A 16,049-nucleotide genomic window follows, 5' to 3' on the forward strand; every position below is an offset into this window, starting at 1 on the left:
AACAAACAAAGAAAAAAAAAACATGTTAAATTGTCCAATTTCCATTTTTGTCAGGTAGAAGAAAGGTAGCCTGCTCCTTTTCCATGCGACAACCATATTCTCTTTAGTGTTTATAGTCTGTGCTGTGTTCACACTGGAAAAGTGACAAAAATAAATATGTATGCTCAGTCTCTCAGACAGGCACTGGCACAGCATGTGTGATTAATGTGTGGGATCATGGGAATGGAAGCTGAGGCCTCATGATAATCAGATATATTCTTGCTGGCCCTGTCTGTGTGAAATGAGAATATGTGAGAATGTTTGAAACGGCTGTCACCTCTCTCAATAAAATTGTGGAGTGATAAGAGCCTTTATTGTATGGGATCGAATAATGGTTTGCACCAGCTGCAATAAGACACTTAAAGTTCCTTATACTTAAATAAGCACTGACAGACACACTTACAGGCTTTAAGTACTGTGAGCATTTGATGAAGGGCCTTGGAGTCTTGCTAGCTTGTTTCATTACCACCTCTCATTCTCTCTGCCTTGCCAACTCAACGCCACCCCCTCAAACTAAGGGAAAAAAACCCTTTTCCTTCTGATTAATTGCAGCCTTTTAGGCTTTCTTACAATCTGCTTGGACCATCCTGCAGCCTTTTCATTACAAACTTACAGAATACAGTGGAAGTAAATGCCATATCCTTTTAGCTCACAAGGGCAGGGTAATTTTCTATGTGGTATAATCATCCCTCGACAAAAGCAAATGGAAATGACAGGATTTTAATACTAGAAGTCATTTTGGTCTCTACCAAGAGTTTGATTCATTCTATTTCAGGGAATGTTTATCTCCAGTACCTCCAACTGCCTCTAACTGCATCCACATACTCTTAAAATCATACTTTTTCTGTCAGAGATAGCAGAGAGCAGTGAGAAAATCATCAAGACAGCTGGCGATAACCGTCAACCATCGATGAAACACACCTACCAAGTATCCAAGTGTGTCACTATCACTGAGTCATAATGAGAGTCCCTAAAGCACTTCCCCCCATGTGACTCCAAAGCATTATCACAGCAACTAGACAAATGAAACCAATAAATCACACAAGACAGAGTGAGCGTCAAAAATCGTATCTGCAAATGGGAAGATTGAGCGTGCAGATTTGGGAAAGCCATCTCTAAATCTCCACTTTAGGGATGCGGAGCAACAGGTGCTCTGCATGAAAAACAATCGCAAGTGTATAAATAGATTTTGAAGGGCCAGCTGAGTAAATTTGAGGCTTAGAACTGAGCCGATGTGCCGGGAATCCAAAGAGAAAGTCAGTTAGGGTGAGACTCTCTACAGAGACTACGTATCTCCTCTATGTTAGATGCCCAACGACAGCTCCATCCTCACAGAAAAATAAATCCCTTCTCTGGCTGTCACATGGCTTATTCACATTCACATCCTCCTCTCTCTGCTGTGTTTGCTTCTGTAATTTCTCCAACAATATTCTCTCGCTTCTCTCTGTCAGTGGAACTTGAAGGCACAGCGAAGTATCTACAAGTAAGGGAAATCAGGAAACTATGCAACGCCGCGCCAGCTACAGAGACCTGGAGAGAGAGGAGGGTGGGTATGAATTATACATGTTTCAGGGGCGGGCTTCAGATTTGTCCGAATAAATGCACGCGGGGAAATGACTGCGATATTAGCAGTTACAATGCAAGGTTACTAAACATGAAGGGAGCAAATTATTCATTCCCACCCAAAGCAAAGTGATTAGTTTGAAAAACTGCTGACAGCAACAGTAGGAGTTTGGTTTGTATACACTGGAGGACGTTCAGTGTGTCTGCGTGTGAGACTGAGCGTGGGTTAATTTGGCCAAGACTGTGCGTGGGTTAATAATTAGGAAGCTATTTGCGTGGAGTGAAATGTTCAGCTTATCTTCTGTGGAATCTCTTCCACTGTCCCTCTACACTTGAATATTTGTCCTGTGAAACTTTCTAAAAGCTGTGATTATGTTTCCCACAGCTAAACTCTTTATATTTACTCTTCATTACAGGTGTGATAATTAACAACATTACATAACTGTGAATTAAACGGCAACGTGGGTTTTTAGTAACGGAGATAAAAAAATAAAATGTCGACGCACTGCAGCTTTTTCCCACAAACTTTTCAAATGTATTTCATCTCTTTACTTTTTTGTTGTTTTTTCATTTAAACAAAACTTTTCGTTAACTGTTTAAGAAACTGGCTGCTGTGCAGAGGTGCTGCACAGAGCTTTGCAGGCCCCATCTACATGTGGAATAACCAACAGTCTGTGCTGGTCTTAGCTTAGCCCCATCATGTAAAAGACCATATACATAAAACATCTTTTTAGCAGATCTGAAATTTGAGATTGATTGTTGAACTGATTTTTGTTGTTTTTCACACTTCTTACTTTCCTATTCATGCTACATTTTCAGCCACACAGCATTCAATCTAAGCATCGATGGACAGCGGGCAAGCACAGCCCCAGAGCCTCCAATTAGAGCTGCAACGATCGACCAGCCAGGGACCAGGATGATGTTCAGTATCCTCGGCCCAGACCATCCAGTCAGCTTCCCATATGTTGAGATGGTCCATTTCATGTATGCAAAAAATCACCCTCACCTAGCCGAATGTGGAAAATTTAAAGAAACTAACAAAGACAAAGTGTGCCAAAGCTAGCACCATCTGGAGCTAAGAACCAGCCGCAAGCCAGCAGTGCCAGTATGAGCCTCGGTATGAGCAGTAAGGATCACAGGTCAGAACAGTTAAAGAAAAATCTGTTGCACTTGCTTTTGTTTGTTAAGGTCAGACATGTCAGGTAAAGATGGCTGTACAGTAACTCATTTTCATTTAGTTCTTTATACCTCTTTCAAGTGAAGGAGCACTTTATTTTCAGTTGTTTAAGTGAGTGAAGATCCAGTAACTTACTGCAGTTTGCGAGAAATTTCAAGGAAACCAAGAAAAGAAAATTGTTGCATTGAAGGTAAGTTGATTTTTTGTTTATATGTGCTGTCAGGCACAGTTTTTAGAATAAAAAAATCAGACTCTGCAAAAGAAAAAGAAAAGAAAAAACAGTATCAGTGGGCCACAAAATGGTTATTGGAGCATTTTTGCCTCCTAGTAGGTTCAATTCCCATAATTTGTCTGGAAAGGTGGAGAGCAACGCAAACAGCCACCAACGCTGTGCCATAAAAGACCGTTTGGCTGCAGGGCTCACGTTTCGCAACTAGCATGTTTGACAAGCATTTGGTCTAATAAATGTTAATGCACCCATGTATCCCTGCTTGCCTGGGATGAGGGAAGGTACTGTGGAGACCAAACCACCACTAAAAGTAGAAAGAATAACGGGCATGCATTCATCAGAGAGGCACAAACACAACAATAACAGTTTTTCCAATTTTGTGTGCAACTTCAGTCGGCACGGGCACAGTACTAAGTATGTGGCTGATTTACTTTTTTGAGCACACATGTTGTTCCCTTTCATTGCTTCTGGGAGACCAATCAGGCAAAGGCTTGAACAGCAGCTGTAGGGTCTTAATAATCTGGGCTAGAATTCTGTCCTCCTACAGCATGGCTTCTTTTCAGCTTTCCTTTTATAGAATTTATTTAATACTGAAACAAAGGCAGTCACTGAATGTAGGGTGTGATGTCCAGAGACTGGTGTAGCCCTCGATATAATGATATAACTGACAGTGGGAATACTATAATGACAACTCTCAAGTTGTTTACTTCTATTCAGATCTCCTAATAAAAGGCCAACATACATAAGAGGTTCAAGGTCAATTACTACCTTTGACAGCTTTGATACTTAAAGTTTCCACCTCCCCCTTACATTCAGTAATCACACAGATCAGAAAAAGCAGAGGAACCCGTTTCTTTACACAAAACGTACTCTCACATGTAGCGACGCCGGACCTGTTGTGCTCATTTCCAGCTCTATTATTTAATCTAAAAGGGTAACTTTTCATAACTGCGAGTTCTTATATGTGCCTGTAACTTCAAAGTCTTTTTAAGGCAACATTTTTTAGACTGATTGCGGTTAGCAAAAAATAAATCAATTATAAAAAAGGCAAGACAGCATAACAGCATGACAGCTCGTTCAGTGAGAGACTGAGATTACCCAAAAGCACCACTGAACGACACAGGAAATCATTCCTGCCTGTGGCCATCTCCCTGTACAACGCATCCACTTAACACACTGTTTGCTGCTACAGCTACACATGTTTCTTTCCAACTATTTATTTATAAGTGACTTATGTATGTATGTATGTATATATATGTATATATTGTACTATTCTTAGTTAGCGTATTGTCTGTCTTGTCTTAATGTTGGTTTAAAATGGAGCACTGTAACAAAAAATAATTTCCCCCAGGGATCAATAAAGTATTCTGATTCTGATTCTGATTCTGAAAAACGTATTGTATCTTGCAGTGCTCCTCCTTACGTCCCCATGGCGTGAATACTAATCTGAGGTAAGGAAGCACTACTTTAAAAAATCTGTTCAACTGGACTGGAAAGTTAATCGGTAAATAATTACCTAGCAAGAAATGGAAATCAGCAGGCTTACTTTCAGTAGCCTCAGCGCTGTAATTACTTTCGGGAAACTTTGATCTAGAACACTTAAAATATAAAATCAAAATGTGTGTTTTGTTCCAATCAGTGATTTGAAAGGCTGCACTGACACGATCAACAACCGTGATTAGCTACAGTACAGAATGGCTGATGGCGTAAACACAGTTAAATATTATCGGTTGCTGTGTTTATTGTGAGACTGTGTGATTATGACAGATCTAATTCCATGCTACAATTTCAGAATCAAACTCTGAACATTCTGTTAGAGTCCCCAGGCCACCTATGTCTGGAAATCAAATGTTACTGAGTGATCACAAGATTGCCACCACGAAATTAGTAGTGTGTGGCCGCAAGATCAAAAAATCATGACCATTTTTTTCTTCTTTCAGATGATCCGTTTTGGGGGTCACCACAGTGGATCATGACCAAACCATCTCAGACTTGTTTCTCCACCTTTGTCTCCAAACTGCTCATCCTAAGCTGATGTACTCATTTCTAATCTTCTTCATTCTGGTCATTTCTAATGAAAAGCTCCTTTTTTTTGTCAGCGTTAGTGTCTCCAAACCATACATGTCAGCAGGTCTCACTACCACCTTGTCAAGCTTCTCTTTTACTCTCGCCGCTATCCTTGTGAGACAAATCACCCCTGACACTTGTCTACACTCGCTCCACCCTGCCTGCACTCTCTTCTTCACCACTCTTGAGCACCATCCATTGCTTTGGATGGCTTCACCTTCACTATATCTCCTTCTTGCATTTTCACCTTTCCACCTGTCTCCCTCCCATTAACACATATATATTCTGTCTTGCTTCTCCTCACTTTCTTCCCTCTTCTCTCCAGAGCATACCTCCACCTCTCCAGGCCCTCTTCCTCCTCCTCACTATGTCAAAGTCCACACAGAGTCTACTGCCTGATCTCATCTATCAAAAATCAGGACCACCAGTTACTAATGTGCTGGAATGAGATAAATGAGTAAACTTAATCAGGGACAAGGCAGTGAGATCTATACTTTGCTCTGTTGTTTACCATCAACACTTGACGATTATTATTGGGACACTGATTTGCTTTTTAATTAGACTGATGAATTATAAGGACACTGTTTGACAAACACTGTTACATATGCACAGCAATCAGCAGGTCCCCAGAGAGGGTGCTGTTTCAGCAGGTAGAGGGAGGGAGAAGGGGACAAACCAAAGTGATATCCACATTGGACAATGGCCAAGTCCTTGCTGTTAAAACTAAATAAAACTGTCACGGCATACAAAGCTTAAGTTGATGTTTCATTTATGTTTCTGCACTTTATATGGACAGTGTTGACTAGGCCTGTGTTAGAGTATGAAAATCTGTCACATGCAATGTCAAGACTGCAAAAATAACATTACTTGTAATTAATAAATATTAAAAAGCATATATTAGCGATACAGTTCCAGTGTCTTTCTGCTTTAACGGGTAATCTACTAGCACAACCACCGACTAACCTACACCCGCTGAACTATTTTCAACATGCTTTTGTTGTAGAAGGTCAAACATTCTCATGCTGCTCATCATTCTTATTGATGAGTTTCAGGCAACTTTCAATATTTTTTAATAGCAGATATTCCTGTTGTGATGAGGAAAATTATTAATTCCCACAAATTACCAACATTTAGCAAATCAATAATATCTTGTGGCTTTGCATTACTTTCAGAAATAGTTTTTTATGTATGCAGATTCTTATCTTATTCTTTTTGTGGAGCTGACTAACACTATGACAGCTACTGTACTAAAAAAGATTAAACTTAATCAGCCATTAGACAAAGCAGGCTGATAAAACAAAGTGCCAGTGGATGGATGCCCTTCCTCTTAATCTGCTGGTTCTCATTACAGGATGTGACACTGTCCTCCCAGCCAGCCCCCTCACCTTGACACATCTTATCTATAGTTTCCTCCACCGCTGCGAGAATCAGTCGCTACAAACACATGTTAGGCAAAAACATAGCCACTCGAGTTTACCATCATTATTATTTGCCAGCTAAGCACTACCATGTATAAAAGATTAGACCACACAGAATGCTAAGCACTACAAACCCTCTCCCATGTCAGAAATGGCAAGGCAGGGCATGCTCATTTGCTCCACACCACTTAGAGAAGAATAATATGCAGATAAACCTGGTCAACTAATTGCAGTAATGATTGCAAAATGTTCAGAGCTGTGCGGGCAGATAATCAGTGAAGCATCACAAGACTGAGCGGTAAATATGCTAATTTAAAGCCGAAGTAAATAGATGCTTGTTTCTCCCCCCGTCGTTTTTATGCCACGAGTTTAGCCCTGCAAAGTTAACAAAATGCAAAAACACAGCACACTAATCTTGCATACATCCACTTCACACAGCACGCTTCGTAAGAGAGAAACATTCATTAGATTGGAAGGATATTAGTACAGCCCTGGACACCACAGGCAGCTTTTAAAGCTCAGGTTTGGCCCAGCAAGTTGTAGAGAAGCATGCTTTTATATGTAAGGGAGCCCCAGGAAAAAAGCTGCATGCAATCCCACATAGCCGATGTGTCCTCTTAAACTGAAAAAAAGAAAAAATCCTCATAAAGCCTGCTGGTTTTCTTAAGTTCAGTTAAGCCAGTCTACGCCTGAGGATTCAAACCAGCCACCTTCCCTCCCCTTTTCTAAGAATAAACTGCTTTTCCTGCCTTTCATCCCCCCTCCGTCTCTCCCTGTGTGGCTGATGGACGGGATCATGAGGCCCTGGCTAAGTGACTCGGCCGTTTTGACACATCTTTTTGACAAGGTGAGAATATCTGCAGAGAAAAGACGAGGAGTGACTATTCCACCGAGCACATATTGCTTCCAGTTACCCACCCTGCTCATATCTTGACTGACAGCAGTGTGGTGACACAGGTTTTACATATGATGGGAAAAGTGAAGGAAGACAGCAAGGGGGGCGGGGGGTATTAGCACCGCTGAAAGTGTTTGTTAAGGATTCATGGTGGTGGAAGCTCTTGTCTAAGACCCGAGTTTCCAGTTCACTCCCAGCGTATAAGGCTGCTGTCAGTGCACCAGGAGTGTGGCTGAAATCACATCTGCAGCAAAAAGGAAATGAACTGCGGGATGGAGAGCTGTCAACACTGAGGCTATAAATCTAACAAACACAAATCCCTCCGTCTGTACATCCTGTTTCCAGCCAGCATTCGTTCTGCAGGAAGTTTTTTTTCCCTCCATATAATATTTTTTTCACAATAGAATGCAATAAAAAAAAAAAACTCAGGGTATCTACTCTTGTGTTTGGCAAACACAAAACAAAGCTGGCACTGAAACTGACTTGCACCACCTGGCCCAAGTAAGTGTGGAGGAATGGAAAAAAGCTGAGTGTACATGTGTGCGTGCGTGTGTGCGCGTGTGCGTCTGCAGTGCTGGTGGTCATTGCTCATGATTTCAGCGTTTGATGTGATCACGCACACCCTGTTTGACTGGCTCGTTTCAAGCGTGTGCGCGCTCACACACACTCCTCTCCTGCCACCACGCACGCATGCACGCACGCAAACCACCACCACGTTGTTTTTTCCTCCCTATTCACGCACTGACAACACAATTCACCTGCAAAGGCAGGTGCACAAGCGCGTAACCCCCCACCACCATGCCCCTTCCTCCAACACGCACGCTCACCGAACCGTGAGAAGTGGCACATGCGGGCGCGCACGCCAACAGTTTGACATACACTTGTCTGCATTGGCATTTTCGCAGCGAAGCTGGATAACAGCAGCAGCGGCAGCTTGGTGGCATCTTTATCTTTTCTTTGGTAATCTATCATCACATCCATCTGCCGGTGCTGGGAAACGGTTTAAATACATGGGATGTACAAAGGGGACTTCTGCCCGCGGGGTGGGAAAAAGAAAAAAGAACAAAATAAGACTGCGAAAAAACACAAGCGAGCATCTCTCGAGTGGAGAAAATGTGAGCAGCCTGTCAGAGTCCCGCTGTTTCATCACTCCCCAGTCACACATAGGATGTTACTTGCGGGCTTTCTGTGTGGTCTTTAAAAGAAAATCACAATCTCTCCTCATTTTCTGACCCTGTCGTGCATCCGTGTATCTCATTAACAAACCGGCTTATTCTGCAAAGGTTAAAAAAACAAAAGAATGATCTCATGATGCAACTTTGAGCAAGCGAATATGGACCTTTAAAGATCATTCGCACTAAGAAAGACTTAACAAAAGCTAGTAACAACAGAATAATAAAATAAAATCAAGCCGAATGCGAGCTGCATTGGGCAGTCACAGGACGGCGCATTGGTTTCGACCACAATCAATTGTTCAAGTGTTGATCAACTTACCGATGAGAGCCAGCTGTAAAAAGTACAGTCCGAGGAAGTCCATTATGGAGTGCGACATTAATTCAATCCTGGGCGAGAGATGATGTGCGGAGAATAAAAGCCCGCTGTTTTTGTTGAAACTGGCACTGAAATTAAGAGCGGAAAAAAAATCGCAGCTATTTCTCAAGTGATGACTGTCCACTTACGCTGACGCCGGAATCCACAACACTGCGTGAAAAAACATTAGCGGACCAGAACATCATTTTCCTTTTTTTTTCTCCTTTTTTTTTTTAGCAGGCAAACTTTTGTCTTGGAGGGGAAATGGGTTACAGCTGAGCCAGACCAAGACACCGCTACCAAAATCACACCGCGGAGGGAGAAGAAGAAGAAAAAAGAAGCAGTTCGGTCTTTACGTGGAACAAATCGTGTGCGTATTGAACATCCCCGTGCGGTTCATCAGCACGTCCTGAGCGGCTGCTTCCTCTCCTCGTCGCCTCCACCTGCGCGCCGTCTGGAAACTGCGGCTGAATCACTGGCGCGCTGCTTTGCGCACTCCGACCCGAGAGTCAGTCCCCGCTGTGATCCTCAGCTCCCAGGCGGGCCGGCCGGAGATGCCCAACCCAGCTCGTTTAAAAAATCCAATCTTGACCAAAGTTGAAATAGGACAACTTAAATCGATAGGCTATTTCGTTACTGCCATAAAATGGAAACAACAACCCCGCGTAAAATGGTGCATAGCCTGCATCGGTGGGTAGACCATAACCACACTTTTCTGAAAGTAGGTTATACCCCCACACGCACATACACACACACACGCACACCTCCAAGAAAAAGAAAAAAAGAGTAACTACCACAATCAACTTAAACGAGAATCAGTGAGGCAGCAGAGAAAATCTTTTTAAGGGCCCCCACGGAGGCAGAAGGAGCAGCGGTGAAAACAGAGCCAGGCTGACTCACGGTGTCTGTCTCCTAATGGTAAAATGAAAAGACCATCTTGCAGCCAGCGTGAGCTGTTTGAGGCTACCTGCTGTCTAATGTGCTCATGCTGGTCCTTTTTTCTTTCTTTTTTTAAAAACAACAGAACAAAGAAAATCTATTTTGATCTGGGTTTTGAGGACAGTGGGTCTGATTGGCGCTTCAGACATGCACTATTATTATTTTTAAGACACAGCCTAGTTTTTTTTTAATCTGAAGGAAATTTGTCACACACCCAAAATCACCGAATTAGACCAGACAAAAGTTACACTCCACAAGTTCTGGAGAATATTCGCACTCTACAGTACATACTGATAGCTGATAGCTTGCCCCCTCCCCCCTCCCTCCATCCCCGAGCGTCGAAGCCCACACTCTAGATGACAAACACATTTTTGGGGTTCTCTTCGGGGAGTTGTTTTGCCTCTTCAAGCTTATTTTGCGGCATTTTACAGCATCTCAGGGACACTTTAATCCAAAAAATGTGTCTGTGCAGTATGCAAAAAAAAAAAGACTGATACTCGTGGGAAGGATCATGCCCAATGAATAAATATATAAATAAAAATAGAAACACAACCCCATTCTGTTTTTCACTGTTCTACTTTTCCCCCTCAAAGAGAGTGGGCAGTTTGCTCCTCTTAGGATTTGCTTATACGGAGGCTACAGGGAGGGTGAGAAGAAAGATACCGCAGGAGGTGAGAAGTTTCAAGGAGCATTTATGCTTCGAGGCCAATAGCATGTACTGCTCAGGGACCACAGCAGACTCCGTTGTTGGTTTTTCCCACATTGCTTTTTCAAGTTTTTTTTTTAAACTATATTTGCTTAGATTCTTCTTTAGCCTGAAGTGAGTTTTAATTGCTTACCGCTCATTGTTTTGTACAAATATACAACACGCTGCAAGTATAAAAATCATCATGATAATCACAGGATGCAAAAAAGTAAACTGAACAGTGAAGCTTTGAGTATTTGTATCACTCTAAAATAGTACATTTTAAATATATAAAACAAATGCCATTGAGGTGCAGTAAGTTTATAAAAAAATCATTTAGAGATGCTGAACAGTCCTGTTGTATGCTGTGACCTGATTTGTCAGGTTGTTAGTTATCTCAGTAAACAATCATTTTAAAATGCGCTAGTGGTCACTCGGTGGCATTCTCTGTTGTCTGCACACACGAAAAGAAAACAACATTCAGCACAAATTGGACTTCACTATTCAATCTGAAGCTTTTGTCTGTGGCAGCTCTGTCAATGCGCATATTTAACAAGAAATAAAACTCAGTTTTAACTTTTCTTTTTTTTTTATTTTGATAGGGACAATGTAAAGTCTGAGGTTTGGATTTGTAGCCTGGCAGCTGTCTAGCAGTGCATTAACTGATTGCTCCACAGCAGCAACAGCTGGTGGTTAACTGCCTTGCTCAAGGGCGAGTTGGCTGGGAACAGAGAACAATCCTTTTAGGGTCGTCGTGTCTTTCCATTTCCGACATTTCCAAAGTTCAACGCAGCCTCAACCCCTCTCCAACACTCCCTGAATCACAGTTTGTGGCCTCTGATTCCCACCTCTCCCCTTTGAATCAAGCGTCCCCCTCCCCACATTGGATCCAATCTTCCTAGTGAAATATCTTCTGCGTCCCCGCCTCCGCTCCAGCTCTTGATGTGACTCAAAAAGCTGCCTTGCCCTCCAAATATTTGCAACACTGATGTCATAAGCCTGGCAAGGATGTGGGACAAGCTCCTGCTGTGTTGGCCATGCAACAGCAGAAAAAAATCTTATAGGTTGATTGAGAGGTGTTAATGCATTCAAATTAATGCCAGCTCCTGAGTTGTTGTTGTTGGGGTTTTTTTGTTTTTTTTCCTGTGTCTGCCTACTGCTGCACAATCTTGCTTAGACACATGGAGAGAGAAATTAGAGGGTGAGACTGAGGAGGAAAGAAAGAGAGAATACATAGAGAGAGATGTGGTGCTGCACCACCTACACACCGCCATTTCTGTGCGACTCCACAATTGTGATGGAGTCACTTTGTAGTTGTGTTATTGACCAGCGATGGAGCTGAATCAGACGCTGGAACAGCTTTCAAGGCCGGAGAATATAAACAAAGACTTGCTGGGCAAGGTACAGCTACATGATGATGACACAAAGCCACTGCAGTGCAACACTCTGCTCCGTGTCCGTGAAATGTCGTCTCCATCTCACGCGCTTTTCTCTTGTTTCTCTCACCTTCTCGTTTAACCCTTACATAACTGCTTTGCATTTTTGCAATCAATTTACATAATTATCTCAGATGGATAATTACCAGAGTCGGCCCAATTACACAGTACTGAGACGGGCATTTAGAGAAGCCACACCAAACCAAAGTCTTATATGCCAGGACATGCTCTTGGTAAGAAGGTTTAGTGCCTTTGATCATAATCGGTCACGTAGAAACAGATTTGCCAAGAAAAACGATTAGTAAGTAGTTGTTGTTCATACGTGTGCAAAAGTCTTGAGTCACCCCTCAGTTCTTTAAATTTTGCTTTCAGCCACATCTTCTTGTAATTTTTTAAATTGGTCCTGAGCAATAATTATATTGGTCCAGATCATTTTAGAATATTTTTTTTGTTTGTTTGTTTTTTGTAAAGCCACCTAACACTGATCTATGGATCACTCAATCATAAGAAAGGCTCCTAACTAAAGAGATGAACCTAGCTACGCATAACAGACAACTTAAAAAGGAATCAATTTTCAGTTGAATCTTTGGCACTTTGTTCCTAGCTGTCTGTCATAAAAACACATAGTATAACAGATTGACAAGCATAAAATATTATTTTTCCACAAACAAGATACCAAAAAACTATAAGACAAACTCTCGGCATATCTCACCATGGTATGGAGTGTGTTCGTAAAAAAAACCAAACAAAAAAGAGGAAACTGGACAAGTGGGGGACAAAAGAAGTGGTAGGTCTAAAAAAACTATCTACAGCAGGTGAACAGGATATGAAAGTCATGTCTTTAAGAAACAGGAAAATATCCAGTAAAACTTTGACACAGAACCTGAGAAATGACTGATCCTTCAGGTGATCCATCTACTGCTCACTGAAACTTCAACAGAAATGGTCTGTGTAATTATCAATGTAAAAAAGTACCAGCAGATGTGACTCCACCATTCAGTACTATCTGGAAAGCATTTGATTGGCACCAGATTCATTTTTCAGCACAACGATGATCTGAAACACACTGCCAATGCAGTCAAAGCATACCTGGATAGAAAACGACACACAGTGGAACGCTATCAGTCTGGGAATGGCCTCTCCAGAACCAGATTTCAGCATTCAAAAAGCCAACATCCAAAGAAGAGCTTTGGAATCCCTTTAGGAAACTATTCCTAAAGCCTACATAAAGAAATTACCTTAGATTTTGCCTTTTCAGAGTTCAGCCTGTGTTGAAGAAAAAAGGTACTCACACCAAATATTGATTTCGAAGCTAGTCAGAACTGCACAAACTCAACTTTTGCTAAATATGTTGCATATCCATGTGTGGACTATTATGGGGACTATTTCCCATTTTCCTAGCAAAACATGAAAGTAATGGAGGTGACTCAAGACTTTTACACAGCACTGTATATGACATCCTATCATGCTCCAGAGTTCTTAGCACTTAAACTGTTCTGCAGTAAGGAAGTTTAACCTACTGGCTTTCAGCAACATAGCTGAGGGCAGTGGGGCAGCAAGAAGAAATGAGGGTCAAAAAACCTCTCTGTATCGCACTGAGTTTCTATTTAGCCCAAAACACTTTTCACTTCCTCCTCTTGGGCAGAGGCATAACTGAAACAACTGACAATTTGGACTGATGACACTTTTTCTTTGCTGTCACACTGATTTTGGCCCATTTTCAAATTCTGTCCCTGCTGTGGGCAATATTATCAAGCTGTAGCACTACAAAATATTTCCCGCACGCTGTAGCCTTTAACGGCAGTGCAGACATCGTTTGTGAGCAGTGATTTGAAATCTGAGTCGAATGAAACTCAGCACGTCTCATTTGATGTCCAAGCAACTTTTCAGCGGGGAGCGTCTCAGTTGATAGATTTCTGTGAAAAGGAGAAACAATGAACTGAAAAATGTTTTCTCGGTATTAATGTGCATCGTACTGCATTTTATCTTTGGGATAAAGACAAAATTATGTAAAGGGATGGGAAGTTGAAAGGCACATTTATTTTTAGTCACATACTTCAGAATTGTACTGAATGTATCTGAGTAGTTACTGCACAGTTCCAGCAGAAAGTCACCTGATGTCTCTCCAAACAGATATTCTGTGTATCTGCAGTTGGTTTTAATAATATTGTGAGGTTGAATTTTATCCATATATTTCTCCATACTATAATTTAACTTTTGACCATTTCCCCTTTTTTGAACTTTCTCTGGTTTTTTAAACTGTGCAACAGTTTTATAAAAAGCTTACAAAAATATGACACAATGCTTTAAATGAATCCAGCCAACAAAAAATCTAATCACATAATTAGGATTTGTCCACACATTTAGAAAGGATCAATTTAAAATAGGCTAAATATAGTGCACACCCTATGCTTTAAAACACTGTCAGACGGACTCATTGCTACTGACGGTTTCCTCTTTCTTAACCTGACTGAAGTCAGCTGTCCCCAACTCACGCACAAGAAAGGCAGAGGAGAGAGAGCACAGTGGTGATAAAAAAAACAAAAAGACAACAACAAAAAACCTATTGCTTTTTTTCTGAGCCCTTTGCTTCATCTTGTTAGTCAAAGAAAGGTGTGATGAGCTGGGGAAAAGTGAAACTCGGGAGTCGGAGAACCTGACAGCACTGCTTGATAATGTGATGGTGGATGTTGTTGACATGAGACTGCCATGTTGCAACTATCTTCCTACAAAAGACTACAAAAAAGTGCATCTCCTATACGTCACCCGCTTCACCGTGTTGATTCATGCAGAATGTATAGACGAGGATGACTCAGTTAGAAATGGGACTTTATTGCCATCCATATATTTTCTTCCTCTTATCCAAATCAGTGTTGCAGTGGAGCTGGAGTCTATCTCAGCTGTCACGAGGTAAAAGGTGGGGGTACACCCTGAACAGATCGCCTACTGCAGGCTAACAGAGACAGACAACCTTTCACCCCCACATTCACACTCATCAGCAGTTAACCTAACATGCCTGCCTTTGAACTGTGGGAGGGAATCCACACAGGCACGGGGAGAACACGCTCCATACCAGGAGCTGGCCAGCACCCTGGACCTTCATGCTGTTAGGTGACAGCACCAGCCACTCTATCACCCGACAAATAAATGAAGATAATACTGCATATAAAATACTTCCTCTTCCTGCTGAGGCGATTGTCCATCTTCAGCTTTATTAAGGCTTTCTATGACTGAAGTAAAACTGATTGTTGATAGAGAGTAAAGGCTGGCAATACTTATGTGAACGTAAGTTACTGCAAACCTTAAATTCACTCTGATAATTTTTGTTGCTCATAATCTTTGTTTATAGAACTAAAAAAAAAACTTCATTCTTCATCTAAGTAGAAGATTTTATTACACTAAGATAATTTTAACTGGTGGTTTTAGCGTAGCTTGTCACTGATGGTTCCAAACGGCAGATTATAGCATGAAATTGAAAGTGCACTCCTAATTAATGATGGATCATTCATCTTTCATGAAGGATGTTCCATTCTATCCTATGCTAAAGGAGGTAATAAAAGCAAGCTTGAAGCTCCTTCCTAGTATTTCATGAATTCAGTCAGCATGAGATACATCCGGTTTAATTCACTCTGTGACAGGGGAGTTACATTTCTAAGACTAATTTTTCATACTTAAATTATAAAGACTAGATTGTACCATTTTTTTTATATACACAGTATGAAATAATCAAAACGCACTGAAGCATAATCCTTGGGACTTCTGTGTTGTGGTGTCAGTGTTGATGTGAATCTTTCCAGTCTGGCTGCAAAGGCAGGAGTGAAGATGCTCGTGAAGGGGCAGGTGCACTCTCGTTTGAAAATAATGTCCTTGCTCTGCACATTGTTGCACTGGACTGGCGTGAGAGCAAGGTCAACTCTAATGCCACCTGCACAGTGACAGCCTTTAAATGCTCCATATACTGTGCGTACATAAATGAATCAGTAACTTTTTGCACTCTGACTTCAAGGATATTTTGCTGCTGTACTTTTACCAGTTTAATACATACCGAACTTTTAACTGAGATGGATGGTT

The 16,049-nt window shown here is 41.5% G+C and overlaps 1 protein-coding gene across 2 annotated transcripts in view; it reads right to left on the reverse strand.

Annotated features, from left to right (window-relative positions):
- gfra4a (GDNF family receptor alpha 4a) overlaps positions 1-9,809 on the reverse strand; it is a 152,660-nt gene extending 142,851 nt beyond the window's left edge. For both annotated transcript variants that reach the window (XM_004554787.3, XM_076877586.1), the window contains exon 1: positions 8,883-9,809. In XM_004554787.3, coding sequence (XP_004554844.1) covers positions 8,883-8,940 — 58 coding nt within the window. In that variant the 5' untranslated portion in view covers positions 8,941-9,809. The remainder of the gene's footprint in view (positions 1-8,882) is intronic.
- Between the last annotated feature and the right edge of the window lie 6,240 nt (positions 9,810-16,049).

The sequence above is a fragment of the Maylandia zebra genome, linkage group LG19 (genome assembly GCF_041146795.1).
Source record: "Maylandia zebra isolate NMK-2024a linkage group LG19, Mzebra_GT3a, whole genome shotgun sequence".
Taxonomy (NCBI): Eukaryota; Metazoa; Chordata; class Actinopteri; order Cichliformes; family Cichlidae; genus Maylandia; species Maylandia zebra.